The following is a 25,081-nucleotide window of genomic DNA, read 5'->3' on the forward strand; positions in this document are numbered from 1 at the left end:
GTCGCTGGGGTTTTAATTTTGATAAACAACTCAAACAGGCGATTGATTTCTTCCTCAGTTGGCGACTGCGTGTATACGGGAGCAATGTCGCCTGAATTTGCTGTTTCCAGTGAAAATTTGGGTGATAATGGCGCCGTGTAAAGGTGCCTTAACCCCTTAGTGTCGGAGCTTTTTTGTTTTTTTTCCATTTTCATTTTTTCTCTTCCCTTTAAAAGAGTCATAACTCCTTTATTTCTCCATCGCCGTTGCTGTAGGAGGGCTTGTTGTTTTTTGCGGGACGAGCTGTATTTTTCACTGGTGCCATTTACTGTACCGTATAATGGACTGAAAAACGTTTACAAATTTTAAGTAGAAAGAGAAATAGAAAAAAGTGACATTCCTCCATCTTTCAGTGCGTTTTGTTTCTACGGCGCACAAACTGCAACAGAAAGGACCTGATAACTTTATTCTGTGGCCCAGTGCGATTACTGCGAGACCGAACTTGTAGAGGTTTTATTTTTGCTGTAATACTTGTATTGTGTTTTAAAGATATTTAATTTTTTTAACTTATTTTCTCCATTTTCTGCTTTTCTGTTGATTTATTGCTTCTCCGTTCGGATCACGGTTACTTTTACTTCTCCTGGAATCATTCTCCTCCTGCACTGAATTTGTTTTGTGGTCTTAAAAAAGCTTATTGGTTATTTAAAAAGATAACCTGATGGGGGGGGGGGGGGTCTTTGGACCCTTCCAGTACCGTCCAATGCAGAGCATGGCATCATAGACTAGAGCTGGAGGCGAGGGATGGTTCTACTAATGAAGAACCCATCATATTATTCTATATGGACGGCGTTCTCGCCGCCGGTGTACATCTATACGATCCCAGGTGGCCGCAGTATTTCCAGAATAGATCCATCATTTTTCTGACTGGAGGTTAGTTTCCGGGTCTAATCGCACATCATGGAGGACGTCCGCACCAACATCCGCCTGCTTCTTGTCACAGCACAATTCATTTGTTGCATTATGAAGATTCAACAGCATGACTCTTGCCCTGCGGATTCCTTCCACTTTGGTCCTCCTTCACACGAGCGTGACGTAATCACCAGATTAATGAATGAAGCCCATTCCTGTCCTCTGGCGAGTGGAGCCATGCTTCTTACTAGCACTGCTTGCATCGGCGCCATGTTTGAACAGGCGGGGTATTCCAATGAGTAGGCGGGACAGCCTAATTAGTCCTCCGTGTTATTGATTAACACTGCGATATTGGGCCGTTAATAGCGCAATTTTATTTGGAACAGGGGAGCAGCATAGACTTCCATAGAGCATATTTTTGCCAATGTGAGCACACCCACTGACAGCTATGGGCTTTATTGGTTGCGGTTCCCGTGGCTTAACTTCTGCACGCAAATTCACACACAAAATCACTGGTGTGAAGGAGGCCTGAAATGAAGGAGGTTCCCTAAAAGCTCATTCCCTTACATTGTACTGAGCATCTCTGCCCACTTTCAACCCACATTCTACAGCTGAAGTTAGGCAACAATTCGGCTTTGAGTGAACCCCAAGACCTGCGCTAGACCAGTGCTTCCGGGGTCCATGTGAAGTCTGTGGAACTCCTCTACTAGAGCTGATAGGTAGTGAATATTAACATTTTTCATGCAGACTGAAAAAACCTCATGGCATCTCCTAATCCTGTCTGATTCAGGGCAAGGAATTGGCCGTGCCAGCGCCTGTCAACGTGCCAGTCCGGGTGTGCCAGACGCGCGTGGAGCTAGTGCCCAAGGCGGACTGAGCCCGATCAGGAGCAACTCACAGTTGTGTCTAATATGCGCCTAGCCTAAAGGTACCTTTATCACCCCGACAATCGCTGTATGACGGGCACGCGGCCACCAGCTGACCGACAGATTGCTGAGTAGTCGCGTTGTTTCAGATCAGTGGAAGGAAGCAACTTCTCACTCAATGTGAACGGAGTCCGGAAGAGATCGGCGCGCTCCACCTCCATCTCTCGAGGCACCTTAAGGTTTCAGATGAGCGTCTCAAAACACATGGGTAAGACATATTTGTATTGGAAAGACATCCCATCCCCGTATCAGCGGCTTTTCCTCTGTATTTGCCTCCATCCATGCGATCAACTCTACAGATTACAGTCGCTTCAACACATGCTGAGTGCAAAGCAAAAACGCACTCGTCTGAAAGTGACCCAAGGGCTCCGAACCACCAACGTATGCGCAGATACGCTCGCCGCAATGAGGTTTGGAGATGGCAGTACTCAGGATGATACCAGCCGGTCTGTATATAGTACTGTAACTTGTGGGCTCGCAATGCCGCTCACACGCGTGTTACTCCCTGTCCGTGGAATTGAATGGCTATTTACAACCTAAGACTTTATTCCCACCAGCGCATACACGGCGCGGTTTCACGCCCAGGCGCATACACAGTGCTCATGTGAAGCATTGGTTTCCAATGCAGCTGTTCACATGGGTGAATATACGGTGTGTATATATGCATATATGCTCAGCGAAAACATAGATCTAGAACTATGTGTTGGCCAATATACGCTGGCATGTCCTATAGACTCCTATGGGAGCAGGGAAAGAGAAGGGAGGGGGAGGCATTTTTGTACCGTCCAAGGCTGCGAAAAATTTACAGGTGCCGCTATATAGGCGCTGGAAGGCATCCCGAGGATTTGGGCAGAGTAAGGGTTTTCTGGGGTGCGGAGTATTTTTTTCGCTAAAGACGACGCTCGCAGTCATGTGAATGGATGAAATAACACTGGCTGTGATCGCAGAAAAACACCCATTCAGGCACTTATACGGAGCAGACGTGAAAATGTAAAAACGCCGTTGCCATATATGCGCTCGTGGGAAAGAACGCTAAGGGCCGGCTGTCTTCTTCTCCCTCCCCGGGTCACACCCCACCTTTGGGTTCCTTAGGTTGTTTCACCTGCCATAGACTTCTATGGTAGATTGCTGCATAAAACAGTGAAAGATAGGGCAGGTCCTATCTTTTGTCAGGAATTGCGCACAATAAACATGCTCTTGGGAACGGACCCTTAGAGATCAATGAGTTCTTTTAGACACATGTAGTACTCATGATTTAAACATGTGCCAACGCGTTGGTCTGTATGAGCCCCCCAGGGGAAGGGGTGGGGGGTTATGGGCAAAGTGAGAACTAGATTATTTTTTAATAGTTTTTACTTTGTTTGTCAAGTTTTACGTAAGAAGCAATGAGGTACAATGACAGTCCCAGAGTGGAAGGACCCACAAACCCCCAGGACACATGAGCGCTGTCTGCGGAGACCTGTCACTAACTTTCTGAAGGCTATAAAGTATTTTCTGGTCGTAGCGTTTAGAACCGCTGCGTGTGAATCCGGCCTCGTTCACCTTCTGAGGACTTTGTAGATTGTCTTTGTAGAGCCTTCGGTCCGTGACATCGGGATAGTCCCTTTTATTAGGTCGGTCCAAAGAGAACGCCATTTTTGTGTCTATGGAAAGTTGATTTGTTCCTGCTAGCTTGTTGCATATCGCGGCTCGGCTGGGGATGTTTCCTTCCGATCGCCTCCATCAGCGCGGTGTAGCTCGGGGTTATCGGCTCGGCATCACACACAAGCGCTGGAGGTCGGACGGGCTTCCTTGCTTGGTTTGGGGAGGGTTGTGTGAAGTCGCAGGCGTCGGCAGATGTTTGCATCGCACATTAGTGCTCGTTATTGTGTGGCGGCACATGCAGTTACATAATCCAAATGCTTGGGGACGTCAGACATTCCCTCATGTCCGCGGGATTCCTCCTTCAGCCATAAACAGACGTCCGTATGCGCCGCTGCGCGCCGCTATACAGTGGAGTTGTGTATCAACAGGGTTTTTCTTCTCGGACTTTTCAAACTCTGCGCTATTCTGCACAAGTTTGAAAAAAACTGCGGAAGATATTAACTTCGTGCGGGAAAGAGCCGGGGACAGCCCAGAGAAGACGCGGCTGAGCCCTGGCAGCTGAAGGGAGGTGAGTATGTATTTTTTTCATTTTTTACACTACTTTTACTGGTTGTTCAGAGAAGAGCTTATATTTAAAGCCCTTCCCTGAAATCCAATTACCGGGTGTCGGCAGCAGGATCCTCTACTGTAGCTGTCATGTGTGACAGCTGTGATAGGGAATTGAAGAATTCCTTTGCTGCATGTGTCACAGATGTGGCAGGTGCAGCAGCAGGGAATTCTTTTTACTAGCAGGGATGAAGGAAACATTTGCCACATGCTGCAGAAGTTTTCTGCATCCCCACGGGGGTCACGGCAGCGGGGAAAGGTAAGTTTATTTTTATTTTTGGGGGTTTTTTTACACTAAAATTATTGTTTTTCAGGGAAGAGCTTATATGTTAAGCCCGCCCATGAAAAACAATTCAGGGGTGCCGGCAGCAGCTGTGGCTCCATTACATAACATTTTAGTGTGTGTCCTGTCCATCCACACTATATAACAACACTGTACTCATTTTATACTATTTTGCATACACTTTAGCAAAAAATAAGAATGTGGGGAGGAGAGGTTGAAATTTTCTCGAGCCCCCGCATGGTGCTCGCTCCAGTAACGAGTACTTTCAAGTATGCTAATGCTCGGACGAGCATGCTCGCTCATCTCTAATAATGACATACAAAGAGGCCATCGTACAAAAGAAGTAAAAGAAGAGTGAAGAAAACAAAACCGTCTCTACAGCCGCTATGGATAGATTGTAGTAATACATAATCCCTACGAATAAGGATTCAGCTGATAGTAGTGAAATAACCAGGACTGCAGCATATGATGTGGGGGAAACAGAGGAGTACTAAAAGGAGTACCAGGATGTGATGTCTAACTAGAGGTGAACAAGTGTGTGGATGTGAAACACGTTCTCCGGCCGTCCTGTTATAACAGGAAGAGAATTCTTCACAAAGCCCGTGTTCCCGGAGAGTTGTGCCTGCGTATCCATACAGGGGTCCAGGAGCGTTAGGGGGCAGCACCCTTTGTACAAGAGCGAAATAATAGGATTTGGGCCCCTTGTGGCCAATGTTCCACTGAACTTCCTGCCGTGTAAGGGAATCGCCTCTGAACTGTGATGTCATAGTGGGCATTCCCTTCAAGTTACCCCCTGCTGTGGCATCAGCGCATTAGATTACCCCTCTAGTTTGACTTCAGTGCATGTATAAGGCTGCTGTCACACATGCAAGCCATGCAGAGGAGTCCAGAAATCAGCTGAACGCAGTACGGAAGTTTTCTGCAACGAATCCGCAGCATTTTTTTAAAACGCCGTTGATTCTAAAGCCATCAGGGCCATTTATGCTGCGGATTTCTTTTGCAGAGTTTGGTCCTTGAAATAATGGGGTTGAATTCCACATCTGTTCCCCATTTAAAAACTTGGCCAAATCTGCATCATTTGGGAATTCCAGTGGAAATGCTGCAGGTAGTTTGTTAGAAGGCGGCATGATGCCGTATGTGGTATCCATCAGCTGTGGTATCCATCACTGCAGCCCTTGATTGTCAGCTGTGACATCACTGCGGCCCTTGGTTGTCAGCTGTGACATCACTGCGGCCCTTGGTTGTCAGCTGTGACATCACTGCGGCCCTTGGTTGTCAGCTGTGACATCACTGCGGCCCTTGGTTGTCAGCTGTGACATCACTGCGGCCCTTGGTTGTCAGCTGTGACATCACTGCGGCCCTTGGTTGTCAGCTGTGACATCACTACCTGTATGTTGCCTGTTTTGCCAAGTTCTGCTTCGGCTTTAAAGAGTGACAAGTGGGTGGATACAACACAATTTATTAATACATATGAATAAATGATAAAACAAGTTACATGAAAGTAGGTGATATTGCGCGGACGTTTGGGAAACAATTCTTAAACAAGGGTTACATGAATCCTCACATCACCAAGAGCTTTGGGTATACTTCTCTGCTTTGTGCATCAGCCGGAGAAGCAGCGGCGATCAGTCAGAGAACAGGGGGCTCCTGGAAACCCCACGGTGAGAGGGCATCCCCATCACAGGCCCAACATGCTCCTAACTCCCCACAACCCTCTACTGCTGGAATAGAGGTGTCACAATCTGAAGTCACCGTTAACCAGATCAGACCAACAAGACTAGTTCTTAGAACAATGGCAGCACTAATACAGAAGACAATGATGACTACTTGGACAACACAAGACTCTATAGACAATGGGGACTCTACCGGCAGATACTAACATGGAATAGAAGATGGAGGGCCACAAATAGCCAATTAGATTTGCATCACAGTTGCCTACATGTGTTTTGTCTATGTGTATGTTGTTTATGTGTACGTTGTCTATCTGTATGTTACCTATCTGTATGTTGTCTATCTGTATGTTGCCTACATGTGTGTTGTCTATGTGTATGTTGTCTACGTGTATGTTGCTCGTGTGTGTTGCCTACATGTGTGCTGTCTATGTGTACGTTGTCTATTTGTATGTTGTCTATCTGTACGTTGCCCGTGTGTGTTGCCTACATGTGTGTTGTCTACGTGTATGTTGTCTATCTGTATGTTGTCTACGTGTATGTTGTCTATCTGTATGTTGTCTATCTGTATGTTGTCTATCTGTATGTTGCCCGTGTGTGTTGTTTACATGTGTGCTGTCTACGTGTGTGTTGTTTACATGTGTGTTGTCTAGATGTGTGCTGGCTACGTGTATTTTGTCTATCTGTATGTTGCCTATCTGTATGTTGTTTACATGTGTGTTGTCTATGTGTATGTTGTCTATCTGTATGTTGCCCGTGTGTGTTGTTTACATGTGTGTTGTCAATGTGTACGTTGTCTATCTGTATGTTGCCTATGTGTGTTGTCTACGTGTATGTTGTCTATCTGTATGTTGCCCGTGTGTTGTTTACATGTGTGTTGCTATGTGTGTGCTGTCTATGTGTACGTTGTCTATCTGTATGTTGCCTAACTGTATGTTGCCCATGTGTGTTGTCTATCTGTATGTTGCCTACATGTGTGCTGTCTACGTGTATGTTGTCTATCTGTATGTTGCCTACATGTGTGCTGTCTACGTGTACGGTGTCTATCTGTATGTTGTCTACGTGTATGTTGTCTATCTGTATGTTGCCCGTGTGTGTTGTTTACATGTGTGTTGTCTACGTGTATGTCGTCTATCTGTATGTTGCCCATGTGTGTTGTCTACGTGTGTGTTGTCTGTGTGTGCTGTCTATCTGTATGTTGCCTACATGTGTGCTGTCTACGTGTACGTTGTCTATCTGTATGTTGCCTACATGTGTGCTGTCTACATGTACGTTGTCTATCTGTATGTTGCCCATGTGTGTTGTCTACGCGTGTGTTGTCTACATGTACGTTGTCTATGTGTACGTTATCTATCTGTATGTTGCCCGTGTGTGTTGTTTACATGTGTGTTGCCTATCTGTGTGTTCCCTATGTGTATGTTGCCCGTGTGTGTTGTTTACATGTGTGTTCTCTATGTGTATGTTGCCTATCTGTATGTTGCCCGTGCGTGTTTTTTACATGTGTGTTTCCTATCTGTATGTTGTCTATCTGTATGTTGCCCATGTGTGTTGTTTACATGTGTGTTGCCTATCCGTATGTTGCCCGTGTGTGTTGTTTACATGTGTGTTACCTATCTGTATGTTGCCCGTGTGTATTGTTTACATGTGTGTTCTCTATCTGTATGTTGCCCGTGTGTGTTGTTTACATGTGTGTTGCCTATCTGTATGTTGCCCGTGTGTGTTGTTTACATGTGTGTTCTCTATGTGTATGTTGCCCGTGTGTTTTGTTTACATGTGTGTTACCTATCTGTATGTTGCCCGTATGTATTGTTTACATGTGTGTTCTCTATCTGTATGTTGCCCATGTGTGTTGTTTACATGTGTGTTGCCTATCTGTATGTTGCCCGTGTGTGTTGTTTACATGTGTGTTGCCTATCTGTGTGTTGCCTATCTGTATGTTGCCCGTGTGTGTTGTTTACATGTGTGTTGCCTATCTGTATGTTGCCCGTGTGTGTTGTTTACATGTGTGTTCTCTATGTATATGTTGCCCGTGTGTGTTGTTTACATGTGTGTTGCCTATCTGTATGTTGCCCGTGTGTGTTGTTTACATGTGTGTTCTCTATGTGTATGTTGCCCGTGTGTGTTGTTTACATGTGTGTTGCCTATCTGTATGTTGCCCGTGTGTGTTGTTTACATGTGTGTTCTCTATGTATATGTTGCCCGTGTGTGTTGTTTACATGTGTGTTGCCTATCTGTATGTTGCCCGTGTGTGTTGTTTACATGTGTGTTCTCTATGTATATGTTGCCCGTGTGTGTTGTTTACATGTGTGTTCTCTATGTGTATGTTGCCCGTGTGTGTTGTTTACATGTGTGTTACCTATCTGTATGTTACCTATCTGTATGTTGCCCGTGTGTGTTGTTTACATGTGTGTTGCCTATCTGTGTGTTGCCTATCTGTATGTTGCCCGTGTGTGTTGTTTACATGTGTGTTCTCTATGTGTATGTTGCCTGTGTGTGTTGTTTACATGTGTGTTGCCTATCTGTGTGTTCTCTATGTGTATGTTGCCCGTGTGTGTTGTTTACATGTGTGTTGCCTATCTGTGTGTTGCCTATCTGTATGTTGCCCGTGTGTGTTGTTTACATGTGTGTTCTCTATGTGTATGTTGCCCGTGTGTGTTGTTTACATGTGTGTTCTCTATGTGTGTTGCCCGTGTGTGTTGTTTACATGTGTGTTGCCTATCTGTATGTTGCCCGTGTGTTGTTTACATGTGTGTTGCCTATCTGTGTGTTGCCTATCCGTATGTTGCCCGTGTGTGTTGTTTACATGTGTGTTCTCTATCTGTATGTTGCCCGTGTGTGTTGTTTACATGTGTGTTGTCTACGTGTATGTCGTCTATCTGTATGTTGCCCATGTGTGTTGTCTACGTGTGTGTTGTCTGTGTGTGCTGTCTATCTGTATGTTGCCTACATGTGTGCTGTCTACGTGTACGTTGTCTATCTGTATGTTGCCTACATGTGTGCTGTCTACATGTACGTTGTCTATCTGTATGTTGCCCATGTGTGTTGTCTACGCGTGTGTTGTCTACATGTACGTTGTCTATGTGTACGTTATCTATCTGTATGTTGCCCGTGTGTGTTGTTTACATGTGTGTTGCCTATCTGTGTGTTCCCTATGTGTATGTTGCCCGTGTGTGTTGTTTACATGTGTGTTCTCTATGTGTATGTTGCCTATCTGTATGTTGCCCGTGCGTGTTTTTTACATGTGTGTTTCCTATCTGTATGTTGTCTATCTGTATGTTGCCCATGTGTGTTGTTTACATGTGTGTTGCCTATCCGTATGTTGCCCGTGTGTGTTGTTTACATGTGTGTTACCTATCTGTATGTTGCCCGTGTGTATTGTTTACATGTGTGTTCTCTATCTGTATGTTGCCCGTGTGTGTTGTTTACATGTGTGTTGCCTATCTGTATGTTGCCCGTGTGTGTTGTTTACATGTGTGTTCTCTATGTGTATGTTGCCCGTGTGTTTTGTTTACATGTGTGTTACCTATCTGTATGTTGCCCGTATGTATTGTTTACATGTGTGTTCTCTATCTGTATGTTGCCCATGTGTGTTGTTTACATGTGTGTTGCCTATCTGTATGTTGCCCGTGTGTGTTGTTTACATGTGTGTTGCCTATCTGTGTGTTGCCTATCTGTATGTTGCCCGTGTGTGTTGTTTACATGTGTGTTGCCTATCTGTATGTTGCCCGTGTGTGTTGTTTACATGTGTGTTCTCTATGTATATGTTGCCCGTGTGTGTTGTTTACATGTGTGTTGCCTATCTGTATGTTGCCCGTGTGTGTTGTTTACATGTGTGTTCTCTATGTGTATGTTGCCCGTGTGTGTTGTTTACATGTGTGTTGCCTATCTGTATGTTGCCCGTGTGTGTTGTTTACATGTGTGTTCTCTATGTATATGTTGCCCGTGTGTGTTGTTTACATGTGTGTTGCCTATCTGTATGTTGCCCGTGTGTGTTGTTTACATGTGTGTTCTCTATGTATATGTTGCCCGTGTGTGTTGTTTACATGTGTGTTCTCTATGTGTATGTTGCCCGTGTGTGTTGTTTACATGTGTGTTACCTATCTGTATGTTACCTATCTGTATGTTGCCCGTGTGTGTTGTTTACATGTGTGTTGCCTATCTGTGTGTTGCCTATCTGTATGTTGCCCGTGTGTGTTGTTTACATGTGTGTTCTCTATGTGTATGTTGCCTGTGTGTGTTGTTTACATGTGTGTTGCCTATCTGTGTGTTCTCTATGTGTATGTTGCCCGTGTGTGTTGTTTACATGTGTGTTGCCTATCTGTGTGTTGCCTATCTGTATGTTGCCCGTGTGTGTTGTTTACATGTGTGTTCTCTATGTGTATGTTGCCCGTGTGTGTTGTTTACATGTGTGTTCTCTATGTGTGTTGCCCGTGTGTGTTGTTTACATGTGTGTTGCCTATCTGTATGTTGCCCGTGTGTTGTTTACATGTGTGTTGCCTATCTGTGTGTTGCCTATCCGTATGTTGCCCGTGTGTGTTGTTTACATGTGTGTTCTCTATCTGTATGTTGCCCGTGTGTGTTGTTTACATGTGTGTTCTCTATGTGTATGTTGCCCGTGTGTGTTGTTTACATGTGTGTTCTCTATGTGTATGTTGCCCGTGTGTGTTGTTTACATGTGTGTTCTCTATGTGTATGTTGCCCGTGTGTGTTGTTTACATGTGTGTTCTCTATGTGTATGTTGCCCGTGTGTGTTGTTTACATGTGTGTTCTCTATGTGTGTTGCCCGTGTGTGTTGTTTACATGTGTGTTGCCTATCTGTATGTTGCCCGTGTGTTGTTTACATGTGTGTTGCCTATCTGTGTGTTGCCTATCCGTATGTTGCCCGTGTGTGTTGTTTACATGTGTGTTCTCTATCTGTATGTTGCCCGTGTGTGTTGTTTACATGTGTGTTCTCTATGTGTATGTTGCCCGTGTGTGTTGTTTACATGTGTGTTCTCTATGTGTATGTTGCCCGTGTGTGTTGTTTACATGTGTGTTCTCTATGTGTATGTTGCCCGTGTGTGTTGTTTACATGTGTGTTCTCTATGTGTATGTTGCCCGTGTGTGTTGTTTACATGTGTGTTCTCTATGTGTATGTTGCAGATTAGTCGCCTTGTTTCCCACCTGTTACATTTCTAAGCTTGGTTTCTGTTTGCCGTCCGCCTCTCGGATTTGCTCTAACTTAAGATGCACTTTTCCCTCCCTGCTAACAGTTTGACTTCAGTGCCATCTTTGATACGAGCCGCTTGTCTGGAGAAGATGATGTCCTTCAGTTTCTGGTTTCCGCCCAGAGGTACGTCAGTCCTTACTCCATATCCAGTTTATCATGATGTTTTTACACTTGGCTCTCATCGTTTGGTGGAAGACGTATGTCCTGGCGCGGTGATGCCACATCCTTATGACAGCAGATACAACTTGTCCCAATCACCATTTGGATCATTTTACAAAGATTTATTTATATGAAGATAATAATTCTCTGCCAGTCTGCGATATCAGACATCTGGCTGCCCATCGTAAGCGTAGCGCTGGATCCAAGATGGCGGCATTCACAATAGCAGACTTTTATATGCAAGCCGCTTTCTTCCTATATGGCTGTCTCCACACGTCTGATGCATGTAGATATATATATACACAGTCTATTGATTGATCCCCCGCAGTGAATTGTTGCATCTCTCTTTCTCCGTCCCAGTGGGAACAATGAGCGAGCGGAGTCTCTGCATGACAACACCCTCATCCTGGCGGTGCCCCTAAAGCATGAAGTGGACTCGTCGGTGACGGGGTAAGGGCCGCCTGGCATCTCGCACTAATAGAAGCAAGCGCACGGTTCTCATCCCAGTGGAAAATGACATTCTTTTCATGTTTAGATATCCAGGTTTCTGGCAGCAGCGCTCATCCAGCCGCAGCGCCCGGCTGCACAAACAGGATGCACTGCAGCTATCTCTGAGGCCAAGTTCACGACTCTTTCCTATAAGCAGAAAGAACAACTATTTACATAGCGTTAATATGAGTGATTTACATCCAGTGTGATGGACTGTACAGATTAGCCAGACCCCAAGATGTTGTACCCGCAGCATCATTATTGTACAAACCCCACGAACTCAAATACCAAAACGTATCACAGCAAATCCCTAGGCTGACGTTGTCCCCTGATACGCCGTATACCAACTGGCCGAAGGATCAGCCTGGCGGCGCGGTAACTATAGAGCAATGCAGGTTGTAATGATTTCCCTGCTAGTCAGCGCAATGAGGCCCTAAACACACCGGGGGGATTTTGTCCCGATTTGCGACTGTGAAAATCACGGCTGCAAAACGGGCCGAAGTGAAACCTTTGATTTCGATGTTTGAAGTGTTCTCTAGCGGGATTCTCGCCCGTTGATACTACGCACAGGAAAGGATAGGACTTGCCGCGTCTTCCAAGCACGCAGCTTTTCTAGGTGCGACAAAGATAGAACAGGACCTATCCTTCCGCTTCTTTTTTCAAAAAGTCAACGAACATATTGCACCCGTGTGTAGGCGCCTAGATATATAATAATTGGGCTCTAAGCCTGCGGTCACTCGGCGGCTACATTGTAACAGGTTCATTCATACTTGTGATTTTTCCCTTGAATCTATAGTCCAACTTTGAAAAATGGCCGCATGTCCCATTCTGATCCAATTCTCAGACGAGATTAGTGCGTGGAAATGTGCCGTGTCCCACATAGTGAGCAGCGTTCGGACGGGCCGTCTGTGCGCTCCCCATGCAGGCTGTGCCTGACCTTCACCCACGCAGCGGTTGGCAGCTTTCCCTCTGTGCACCATTACTGCAGAGCAGCATGACTGAGTAGGTGAGGCGGAGCGGACAGAGAAGGGCTCCTTAGGAGAAACCGCTATACCAACTGTAATAAATGTAAATATAAGAAACCTTTATAATTATGGGCTGCATGTAAGCATAAACAATATTTACCATTCCATCCATCCTGACAGCACACATGGATCTCCTTGGGACAGGAAGAGGAGAGTTCAAAAGGCCACCTCCCACCACCGCACTCCAGTGTTCTTCCTGTCCCAACGGGACACAAGAGAAGTCCCTATGTGTGTCGGAGCATGGAGCGTCTTGCGGGGTAGATGCTCACCAAGTCTGGCAGATACCCGCTCAGGAGAGCGGAGGCGGTCTCCGGATTGCTGCCCCTGCAAATGTTGCAGCATCCCTGCAGAAGGGCCCAGACTGAGTGCCCTGCACAGTCCGCATACCCGTTTGGGAGAGCGGAGGTGATCTTCAGATCGCTCGCCCTAGGCAAATGCTTGGCATCCCTGCAGAGGGGCCAGCGTCTAGTGGACGAACTAATGATGTGCCTGGTGCAGGGGCACTGGATGAGGGCTTGGCAGCGCCGTCAAAGTCCAAGGACGGTGGCTCCACTGCCCCAGAGAGCCTCTCCGGTGGGATTACGGCTCACAGTTTACCTTGGAAAAGCTATGAGGAAAGTGGCAGGTTTGAATGCCTAATGAGCTTCTCCTGTGAAATTACAGCTCAGTCTCCTCCTAAACACTATGGACAGCATGGAGGTAGCAGGGGAAATCTACAAACCATGAGGAGTCCACTTGGACAAAAAGCTCACTATCTATGATGGTATAATGGCACTTGCCTATTAATGCAGGATGAAACTCCATAGTCAAGGCTTAGAGAAGGGTAATCAGGGCGGAGCTGGAATCCTTGATGGGTAATCTCCACCAGATGGTCAGAGGACCAGTCCCTAACCCTAACCAGTCCCAAGAGAGTTTGGAGCAGGGAGTTCAGACTGAACACATTGGAGCGGTTATCTAGTTCCTCTAGTGAAACAGGGTTTTTTTCTGTTGTTACTCGTCTCTGCTTTGTGCTACTAACCTTGAGGATTAGTTTTAAATCACACTTAATTTAAAGTCCCTTAATCGGTAAATTTCTGAATTTAGTCTGAAATGAAGTCTATTACGTCTACGATTCCCCGGGGTAATCAGGGCAGCGTCATTTGCACACTACATATTCCCATCCACCCGGCGTGCCACAAATATATTAGATTGCGGTTTAAATGAATTTGAAATCCTTTTTTTACAGCCTAAACCCAGACACCCAAAAGTTCTTGGGGTAATCCTTAATTCCTCAAAGGGTTACTCCTTTTTCCTCCAACAAAACGAGGGTGTTCGGTCATAGGACCGCTTGTCTGCAGATGGGATCCACTCTAGGTCCCTCCAGCAGGAAATCCTGTCAACAGGAGATAGAAGGCAATCGTCTTCAGACAAAGGCTTAAATTGTCCATCCAAATGGGGAAAATGGTGTCTGTCACCCGTAACCTTAAAAAGGGGTCCCATTGGTCTCTGTCCTCATTCGTTTCAGTAACCACCGATGTTAGTTAGTCTGGTTGGGGAGCTCAGGCGACGGATGGGGAACAGCGGGCTTCCTGTCCAGCTTATGTCTGCTGTAAAACCTCCAGCTATACGGAGCTCGGAGCAGTTTGGGAAATGTCGGTTCAAGCTGAAGATATAATTCGTGGGAAACACGTAAAAAATATTGTCTGGCAACAGTGTCTTATTCGGCACCAGACACCGTCCTCAAACATATATTAAAAGAATATTCTCCTTGGCAGAGAACTAGATGAAGTCCTTACCGGCTATTCACCTAAAGGCTCCCAAAACTTTATTGCAGACTTTGAGTCGGAGAAGGTTAGATCCAGGGGATTGGTCCCTGAAATTGGACATATTTGATCTACTAGCGTCTTAATGCTGTTACCCCCAGATACACCTCTTGTATCAAAGACATATTGGAAATGCAGAATTTTTCCCCTTAAATCCAGCAGACCATCCCCTGGCACCGGATGCACTATCACAGGAATGTGCCATGGATTTGGCGTATCCTTTTCCCCCTTCCCTTAAATTCTCGGACTCTGCATGAAATCCAAAACTGCCAGACCGGGATTGTATTCATTGCCCAGCGTGGCTAATAGGAACCGGTTTCCGTGATTGTCTTCTCTAGGCGATACGGACACCGATTCCGCTGCCCTCAGGCACGGCCTTCTGTCCCGAGGTCCAGTGTTCTGCCAAGAGATCTGCACGAAGGGGTTCTTCCCCGAAACGCGTATTCCATTGCTGGTTTTTAATTTCTGAAAAAATAATAAAAAAGAAGTGCTTTCCCCATCACACATTGGACTTTGATCTACATCTTCTAGTAGCTTAGAGGGTTGCGCCTCCATACCAGTTCTTTTCACATCCTTTTCGCTACACTTACGCCCACACTGGTGGAGCGTCATCTGGTTGGCTGCACCTCCACCATTCAAAATACTCAATCATTGAAAACTCTGTGTACTCCATAAATATTCCACTACCCTCACTGGGTCTTGCTCCACCCTCCTTTTTCATTTCTTTTACTCACTATTACTAATAGGGCCGCAATAGGGGTCACTATTGCTACTGGACCTACTATTGGGATCACCATTGCTACTGAGGGATGGTATTACTACTGGAGCCAATATTAGGGGATGCTATTACTACTGGGGCCAATATAGGGTTCACTATTACTAATGGGGCCAATATAAGGCACACTATTACTACTGGAGCCAGTATAGGGGACGCTGTTATTACTGGGTCCACCAATATAGAGGGTCACTATTATTACTGGGGCCACAATAGGGGTCGCCAGTACTACACGAGCCACTATAAGGGTCACTATTACTACTGGGGCCAGTATAGGGGACGCTATTATTACTGGGGCCACCAATATAGGGGGTCACTATTACTACATAGGGTGGATTTGCTGAGGAATTCACAGTAGCTGTAGCAGCAAAGTGGATGACACTTTGAAAATCTCATCCACACGCTGTGGAAAAAATCTGCACAAAACCCACACGGATATTGACATGTGGAGCGGGATTGGATTTCACAGCATGTTAAATACAATGTATATCAATAGCCCATCCAGCGCTCCTCCCTGTGTTTTTTTAAACAGCCCTGTCCTTTTTATAATGATGGAGGTGATAAGCCACGTTCCTCATCATTGGGGCTGAAGTGGCCCCCAGTCCATAACTGTAGAATATGAAGGGCATTGACCCCCCGATGTCTGCCACATATCACCAGGAATATCCTGCGCCGACTATCACTCCTCTGCTCTCATTGGCTGTGAATATCGCCTTAGACTCCGCCACTTTGTTTTCCCGCGTGCCGAGATCACTGTTGCCATAAGCTACAAACACATATATTAGACACAGAAGGCTTTCATGTGATGGAACATCCGTTACCATAGAAACAAAAAAAGAACAATGCCAAAGCCTTATCAGCAGCCCCTCGTATTACAACCCATGGGCGGATTGGTGAAATGCGGGAATTACCCTGTAGAGTCCTACTTAAAGGTGCTTGACGATAGGATAGTCATGAGACTAGATCTATCTCTTCTTCCTAAAGCGGCGTTGATGTTCCACATGGAACGGGGAATAATCTGCCTTCGTGCTGTTAGGATCTTAAAATGACAAAGAAGGTCGATTGCTCCGCTTGGTGTCAGGCGGTCCTGGCCTATCACACGTCTCACAGACCTTCAGGAAATGGGATCATTTATTCCTTCAATAAGGGAAAGGCAGCGTCTAAAGATCCCATGGCTAGACGGATTAGAACAAGCATATAAAGCAGAGATCTGCCTCCCCCGGAGGGGTTGAGGGCTGCAAGGGCTACAAGCTGGTGAAACTCCACAGAGCAGATTGTAAAGCTGCAGCGTGATGTAGCATCCACACATGGTCTAAGCATTATCTCCTGGATCTCCATTCCAGTAGGGAGCTGGCCTTTGGGCGGAAGGTCCTCCAGGCCTTGGACCCCCCTAATGTGTCGGTGGTAATCTGGTATTGCATCCATGAGTGCTGTCAGGATGGACGTTATGGTAAATCGGGAACTATTCGTACTGGTAATTCCTTTCCCATGAGTCCATCATGACGGCACATCCTGACCCCCCTGCTGTATATGGTGCATGTAACATAAGAGCATGTTTGTCAGCAGCAATAAAGGTTTGGGCCACGTACCCGTTGTGATAATTTGAAGCCACTGGAGTGCGGTGGTGGGAGGTGGCCTTAAGAACTCTCCTCTTCCTGTCCCAACGAGCTCAGACGGGGCAACCACCATGTGTGATGTTAGGATGGACTCAGGGAAGAGGATTTAACGGTAAGAAGAATGGCGGCCTTTTCGTGGGATGACCCTCTTATTATGAGGTGTGTAATATGTGGCTCTGTCATTCCTGGAGTATATGAGCTGCGCTATGTGGAATATACAAGTACGGCACGTGGGACTGATATGCAGATACTTATTTGAGTCTTCTCTTCCTACCCGCAGGACTGTGGCCCCTTCCTCCTTTGTCTATGGCGATACAGTGGATGCCTCAAACTTCATTCTGCTCCAGGATCTGGAATGTCATTTCCAGCCTCTTAATTTCACATTTCAGGTTTGTATCTTCTTGTGTTTTAGTAATATATGAGAAAGAGTACTTTTGTCCAGTTGGCCTGCGCATGCTGTGAATGGTGGGTAAGTGCGCCCCTGCTGTAGCGTGAACATATCTGGCACAGGGCGCACCTTCCACGTCAGATCGTTTAGACCAGAAGCGAAGGATGGAGTCTTCTTGATTAAATGGTAATAGTAATGAGGCCTCTTCCTCGGCTCAGCCGATCCTCATTAGGCTGGGGTGACGGCACCCATTAAGGCGTAACGAGCTTGTGTGCCCAGTTGTGGTGGAGCCGTCATGGGGCTGCACTAACCTCCCACACCCAGACACAGTCTCTTCACGCCTTAATGGGTGCCGTCACCCCAGCCTAACGAAGATGGCTGCAGTCTGATGCTGTCGTACTCTGGCACTACCGTGAGTAGATGGCCAAAATATAGTTTGGGGCACGGGGGCAAAAACTATATGAAAAAGTCAAACAACTGTTTTAAGCCCTTTATAAATATTGATGCCTGATGGTCACTGCAGCACAGAACAAGCACGGACACGGAGCCGCCCGCACCATGGTGTGCCAGCCCAGGACAATGTACTCTGCTTCCCGCATGCAGTGCAATACAGCTAAGATTATCCTATCTACGTGTGTAGGGTAAAAACCGCGCAAACCGACAACATGAATGAGTCTGAGGAGCAGCATGGAAGTATGTCCAGACAGCAGTGACTGCAGAAGGAAATGCTAAATACTCAGCTGGATATATGGCCCTGCGCAGTTAAATCCCTTATCGCCACAGGGCGTAACTGGACGTCCCGGCAGGGAGATACTTAGTGCAACAGGATATACAGTTACGCCCTGAGGATAGCGCGGGAGCAGAAGAGATCCGGCAGCGGGAGCCGGCCCCCACCTGCAACATCGGGGGAGCATCAGGACAGCGCCCCCCGCTGTTAACCCCTTCCCTGTCGCGATCTAAGGGGATTGTATGTAAAGGGTTCACAGAGGGAGTGCAGTAAGTCCCGCACAGGGACACAAATAGTGTGAAAAAAATACTAAAAAACCCACCTTTTTTTGTGCTTTCTTTCCTTATTCGTTTAAAAAAATTAAAATCCCACATATTTGTCATTGTCGTATCCGTAACAACGCATGCAATAAAATGAACACACTGTTTATCCTGCACGGCCAAAAAACGTAAAAAAAACTGAGGCAAAATGCTTCCTTTTTTTCATTTTGCCTCCCAAAAAATGCAGTAATCCAAAAGCCGTACGAAACCCAAAATGGTACCAATAAAAACTACAGCTCGTCTCGCAAAAAATCAGCCCTCACAGAGCTCCGCCCATGGGAAATAAAAAGGTTATATGCAGAGAATGAATGCAGAGATTTAAAAAAAATACACAATTTAAAAAAGGGGTTTTATTGCGGAAACACGGAAAAACCTAAAAAAATTAAGAATTTTGCTATCATTTTTTGGCAGAAAAAATGTTTTGTGTTATTTATGCTTCATAATTAACAATGTAAAAAAAATCTACAGCAGAACTGATGCATTTTCTCTCCCTGCTATCATAAAAAAGTTCATAAAAGTTTTACAATATAGTCAACGGACCCCCAAAAATAGTGCCGATAAAAACTATAGTTCGCAACTAGGGATGAGCGAGTATACTCGACAAGGCACATTACTAGAGCGAGTAGTGCCTTAGCCGAGTATCTCCCCGCTCGTCTCTAAAGATTATGGGGCCGGCGGGGGAGAGCGGGGAGGAACGGAGGGGAGATCTCTCTCTCCCTCCCCCCCCCCCCCCCCCCCGCTCCCCGCCGCAACTCACCTGTCACTGGTGCTGGCCCCCGAATCTTTAGAGACGAGCAGGGAGATACTCAGCTAAGGCACTACTCACTCGAGTAATGTGCCTTAGCGAGTATACTCACTCATCTCTATTCGCAACGCAAAAAACAAGCCCTTTTGAAAAAGGGAGATGAAAATCCACCAAAAATCGTTGCGCCCTTAAGCCCAAAATATTTAATTATTTCATCAGACTAAAAAGGGTTTCCGTATGTTCAAAAGTCGTAAAACATAATAAAACGTATATAAATTTGGTGTTGTGGTAATCATAATGACTTAATATTTATACCACATGATGAACACAATCCCCAAAACAATGGCGAAATCGCTTCTTTATGGCCGCACACAAACGAATGATATGTACCCGAAATGTGTTCGTATGAAGACTGGAAGGCGTTATGTAAAATACTAGGGGTCAAAGAGCTGCGAACACAAAAGGGAAAACCATTCACTGCTTCTTAAGGCAAATACTAGTTATGTCACCTGGGGGGTAATTGGCTTAACGTAACTAAGTTATGCGCCAAAAATATATACATGACACCTATATTTAATGTAATTTACATAAGACATATACTCAAAATCTCCAGTAAAGCGCGAGATGTCGGGTTCCATCAGATTCTGCGTGCCTCATTATGATACATTGGGCCCACTTTCCCCCCAGTTAGTCTCATTTGATCTTGTCTAAGATAGTATTAACCCTTTCTAATTCACTGTCTGACCTCTGAAGACATTATGATTTAAGGCTGTACAGCTCCGATGTTGGTAGACGTCCATTGGGGTTCTCTTACTGTATATTGCCAGCTTCTCTGCTGTCGGAGCCTATCCAATGTGTCATCTCATGCAGTACTGGCTTTAGCCAGCAGATAGCGCCGTTGTATAACGGCAAAAAAAGAGTAAGTCCCCATGGAAATCCAGGATACAAATTGGATTGGAAAGGGTTAATCAGTGACCCTCTGCTGGCCTATCAGTGTAAATGGATGAGATTCTGACAAATACACAATTATAAACAGTAGTTAGTTTACACAGAAATGTGAAAAAACCACCTGCGCTCCTTTAAACAAAGATGCTTTCCATATGATGCTCCGAGATGTAAAAGCACAGTTTTCCTGGTGCTTGAAAAAGTCTCGTTTGAGAGATGAAACGCGTTGTACAATAAAGGAAAACTGTGCTTTTACATCCCGGAGCGTCATATGGAAAGCATCTTTGTTTAAAGGAGCGCAGGTAGTTTTTTCACATTTCTGTGTAAACTAACTACTCCTTCATCGGGTTTCCTTACGGGAACAAGAAGCACCTGCTAGCTCTCCTGCTTCTAGCTCAGCGGGATTTCAGCAATAGCTGCAGTTTTATTCAAGGCTTTCCAGGATTTCTGTGTGCTAGTGGAGGACCTGTTTAGTAGGACTCCACAGCACACTGGGTGAGTTCACACCTTGTTTTAAGTTTACATTTGATGTGTTTATCCGTTGAGCGCTATTCTCATCAGGTTATTTTACAATTATAAACAGGTCACTCTGCGCTTACAGGGGACAGTAATCTTATATTCAATCACTTACGTCTGTGGGCGGTCCCCTCCATGGAGACCCCCCAATCCTGGAGGTTTTCACCAGGAAGTCCAAAGAAACCTTTATGGTAATTAAGGTAGGGCAGATGCAACGCGGTTCGGGGTACTTGTGCCCCTTGACCTCCCACAGACGTAAGTGATTTACCTTCAGTTGCAGATAAGATGACTCTCCCCGGTACAGAAGCGCAGAACAACCTTTTTAGAATTGTTTAGTTGTCCCGGGGACCTTTTGGCATCCGGTGAAGACGTCCGGCAGCTCACCGCTTCCTGGTTAGATGGAAGCGAGGTGTTTGTAGGTTGAGGGACGTTCACAAGGTGCAGCGGTCGACTCCTTCATGTCGGCTCGGACCGCGGCACCAGGTGAGTCCCCTATTTCCTCCTGTATATATCTTTGAACTCCTGCGTGCTGTTCCTAATGTATGATTATTTTGGATGAGAGTCTGGGGACCGGAGGGGCTGTGGGGCATATTACCTGTAGTTGTTCTTCTCTGCCGCCCCTCTGATCTACCGGTTCTAGGCTGTATTTTCAGCAGTCCAAGTTGGTCACTATAGTTTTCTAATCGCCTCATAGACACTGTGCACTGCTCACTGATTGGTCAGTGCTAATCATATGACCAGCTGTGGCCAATCAGAGAGCAGGTATAGTGTATTGCATGTAATACTAAAACATGTGACCTCTTCCTGAATTATCTAGCTGGAATTCCCCGTGGGGCCTCATTCACATGGATAGGCGTAAGTTCCACACCGGATTTGGCCAACGTTGATTTGACACTTAAATTGCCAAAAGTTTAAAGTTATTCCCTATTCTGATTGGTGGGGTCTGCTGAGACCCCCGCTGATCTTGAGAACTGGACTTCAGTGTCCTGCTCTCCTGTCATCATGAGAGTCGCTTGCAGCGCGGGTATCTTAGCGGTCTCATTGAAAGTGAATGGAGCAACTGTGCGAGCAGCACTTCATTCAGTCTCCTCCTCACTGGATGGATGTATAGAGGATAACGTTCTTGCACACCCCTGTAATCCATGGCAGAGCACCCAGCCTGAGCCTTGGAGTTCTGCCGCAGATGTAGCATGGAAACCACATCAAGAATTGAATCGCAGTTTTTTTCCTGCGACACGGATTTCAAACCCCACATTTTAGGAATTACAGCGCGGATTTCCGTAGCGTTCAACAGAATGTTTAAATGGCTGCAGAATCCACGGCGACATTATGCCATGCGAAAGGATCCTGGGTCTAATGGCCAGTCCCCGGACTCCGGGCCAGCTATGCTATATAAAATATGGGACTGAGCTAGAAGTATCCGGAAGGCAACCAGCTGAATCGCATTCACTGCTCTTAGGCGCAACCATGAATTGTCTAACTCTTATAAACTGAAAGACTCGGTATCGGTAGCGCAGCTTCAAACACTGAATCTTGTAAGACGTCTGAGCGGTTGTAGCCCGACCTATCCTGTTCCACATACATTTGGGAGGGACATAAGGCATCATTTCTGCCATTTACAAGACATTATCACATTGTAGCTCCACAAGTTTTCCATCCAACTAGGGAGTGAATGGAAAGCAGAGGTAGCTGAAGAGTGAACGGCTATCTTGTAAGCTGCCGCCATGAGGCTCGGGGACGGCCTCCGTTGGGTGTAGAGCCTATAAGCCTTTTCTATAAGGCGACTGATGGAGCAGAGGGCAGCCGCAGAATAGCAGCGACTATTACCTACTAATGCGTGTGTCATGTATCATTCCAGGTCTACAATGCCGGGCCTAGTACTTTGCCTGGATCGGCCATCAAAATATTGTTTCCTAATCACCTTTCTGCTTCTGGAGCCGAGATGTTCCTCATCCAAGACATAGTAAGTGGAGCGTCTTATATGGAACGAGTTCTTATTATGATATGAAAGTAGAACAAGATTAGCGCTGCAGACGTGGGAATCGTGGCAGAAATGTCACTGGATCTGGCAGGTACAATGGGGGGCTTTAATAATGCAGCGACGGCTATGAAACATAGTAGTTGGGCCAAAATAAGTTGGACATATTGTACATGTGAGCCCAAGGTAAGGGGGCCATTGAAACGGTTTAGATGGAGCAGCTCTATTCTACTACCACTAAACAGTAAGCTATACAACCCTAATAACCTGGGAGCAATGCGTTCCATCATAGGCTGCCGAGAGTAAAAAGCCTACACTGGAGAATGGACTACAACAGTAAATGTATTCCTCCAGTCTGGAGACGGGACTGAACATCTGAGATGGAACTAGATTCAGAAGGAACTTGCTGTAAAATCTGTTTCTGGTCTGTATCATTGGGGGACACGGCAAGACCTTGGGTATATAGCAGCAGCTGACTGGGCACTAAGCAGACGAGTTGGCTCCTCCCGCTTGCTATATACCCTCTGCAGGTACTCAGCTAATCAGTTTGTACGCAAGCAGTAGGAGCGCCTCAGCGGGGGACGTTACGGAATGGTAGTGCTTACAATAACTTCGGAGGGCAGCAGTGCAACCACAGACAAACACAAAAAGTGTCACCCTGACCAGGAAAAAAGGCAAAGCATAAGAACCCCTATGGGGTGGGTGCTGTGATCCCCAATGAACATGACAAGAAAGAGGTCGCACGGCAAGTTCTTTACAAAATCTAGTTTTCTCGTCTATCATTTGGACAAAGCTTTGACCTTGGGACGTTCCAGAGCAGAACCCGGGGGTGGGAAAATATAAGAAGCCGCAGGTGTAAAGAAGCGTCATCCGCTCTTTACCCGTGACTAGCGGTAATGGGTGCCTAGGCATGCAGTTTGCTCAGAGACAGAGCATAAAGGGGCCCGAGAAAACGGACCCATCCCCCCAACAGGAAAAAGGCTCCCGACGAGGAAGTTCCCACGAGGCACCCGTTGACCGAGTAATATGTGCCGTAACACAGCCTGAACATATGATATCTCTGGCACGGTAACCCTGTACTGACGCAAAGCGGAGTCGGAGCGAGAAACTCACCTCGGAAACCCAAGGATCCACAGCAGAGGGCCAGGGCGACTGAAGAGTGCCGCTAGAGAGGGGTAACCTTGCGAATTACGACCAAGCCCACTTGTGACCGGCTCATCCCATGGGACTAGACTTCATCAACCCGGGCCAAGATGCCACATGCAGTGAGGTGACACGCAACAGGACGATAACGACCTTCTTTGGATGACAAAGAACTTCCGCCCGATAGCGCCTCCCGCTTAGAAGAGAGACGAGTAGACTGGCGAGCTGGACGTGACGACAGCACCATCAGAAAAGAGGGGGACGAAACGTAAAAGAGCTGGGCCCGCTAGTAGGCCATCTAGTTAAACGTTGGGGTCCGCCGGAGTCCAGACTGTAAACACCCGACTAGGCAGGCTGGTAATGACAGCACCGTTGTTGAAGGGTCAGTAGGAAGCATGCCAGGTGAATGCATGGGCGCTGCCACTACCAGAGAGAGTGGGAGATGGAGACACATGGCTCAAAAATACCAATAGCATCAGCCTTCTGAGACTGACAATGGCCACAGCCTCCACCTTCTGCATGAAGATCCTGAAGACGTCTAGGCCTTGGAAAAAGGTGTCTGAGTTGTCATGCCAGGGTGGCTCCCTACCATGCCGGCTGTCCAAGATGTCACCGCCACCACATAAACTCCCACCAGTCACCATAAAACGTGGCATAACTGCCAAACTACCCCTGGACGGGAGTCTCACTGGTCCCTTTGTGGAACCTTCCGGAGTCAGGAGGGCGAGCGCCAAGAATTGAAATAAGTATTAATGCAAGCAATGCTGCAGGAGGAAAAAGCGGAGGATGGCGGTGCACTAACAGCTCTGTCTGATTGAGTGCTTGTCTCCTGGACGGCGCTCTTACCTGCGTGGGAAGGCTACATGGAGAAACGTTGTAGGAGCAAAGTCGTAGACCGCTCTGACTACAGAGAACTCCTGACGGCAGCAGCCCAGACATCCTTATAGGGGAGAATGCAAGGCCCGTTCTGCTGCCAAATTTAGGGTCAGCGACGAACTCCGCCTCAACAGGACCATTCATGCATCACCGACGACATGAGTGACCCACGTCCGCATGGACACGGCTGACTGAGCCATGATGGTTTGGTTACGAGGCTGCTGCAGAGGGACCGGACCCCTAGTGGCTCCGCATGTCAAAGCTGACCGGAGGGGAGCTAGTAGATGGATCTGCCGCCCCAGGCCCCCTGTCGGAGGGCGGCCCCCCTGGACTACCATTATACTTAGATAGAATAAGATAAGATATTCTGCCCGACTGGATATCCATCCCACATAGCGGTGCGAGCGCACA

At 46.6% G+C, this 25,081-nt stretch overlaps 1 protein-coding gene across 1 annotated transcript in view; it reads left to right on the forward strand.

Moving 5' to 3' along the window:
* Positions 1-25,081, forward strand: part of ITGA9 (integrin subunit alpha 9) — a 508,591-nt gene that overhangs the window by 389,004 nt on the left and 94,506 nt on the right. The window contains 4 exon segments of the mRNA XM_066585284.1: positions 11,210-11,289; positions 11,686-11,775; positions 17,313-17,421; positions 22,532-22,636. Coding sequence (XP_066441381.1) covers positions 11,210-11,289; positions 11,686-11,775; positions 17,313-17,421; positions 22,532-22,636 — 384 coding nt within the window.

This window comes from Eleutherodactylus coqui, chromosome 12 (assembly GCF_035609145.1).
Source record: "Eleutherodactylus coqui strain aEleCoq1 chromosome 12, aEleCoq1.hap1, whole genome shotgun sequence".
In the NCBI taxonomy this organism is placed as follows: domain Eukaryota; kingdom Metazoa; phylum Chordata; class Amphibia; order Anura; family Eleutherodactylidae; genus Eleutherodactylus; species Eleutherodactylus coqui.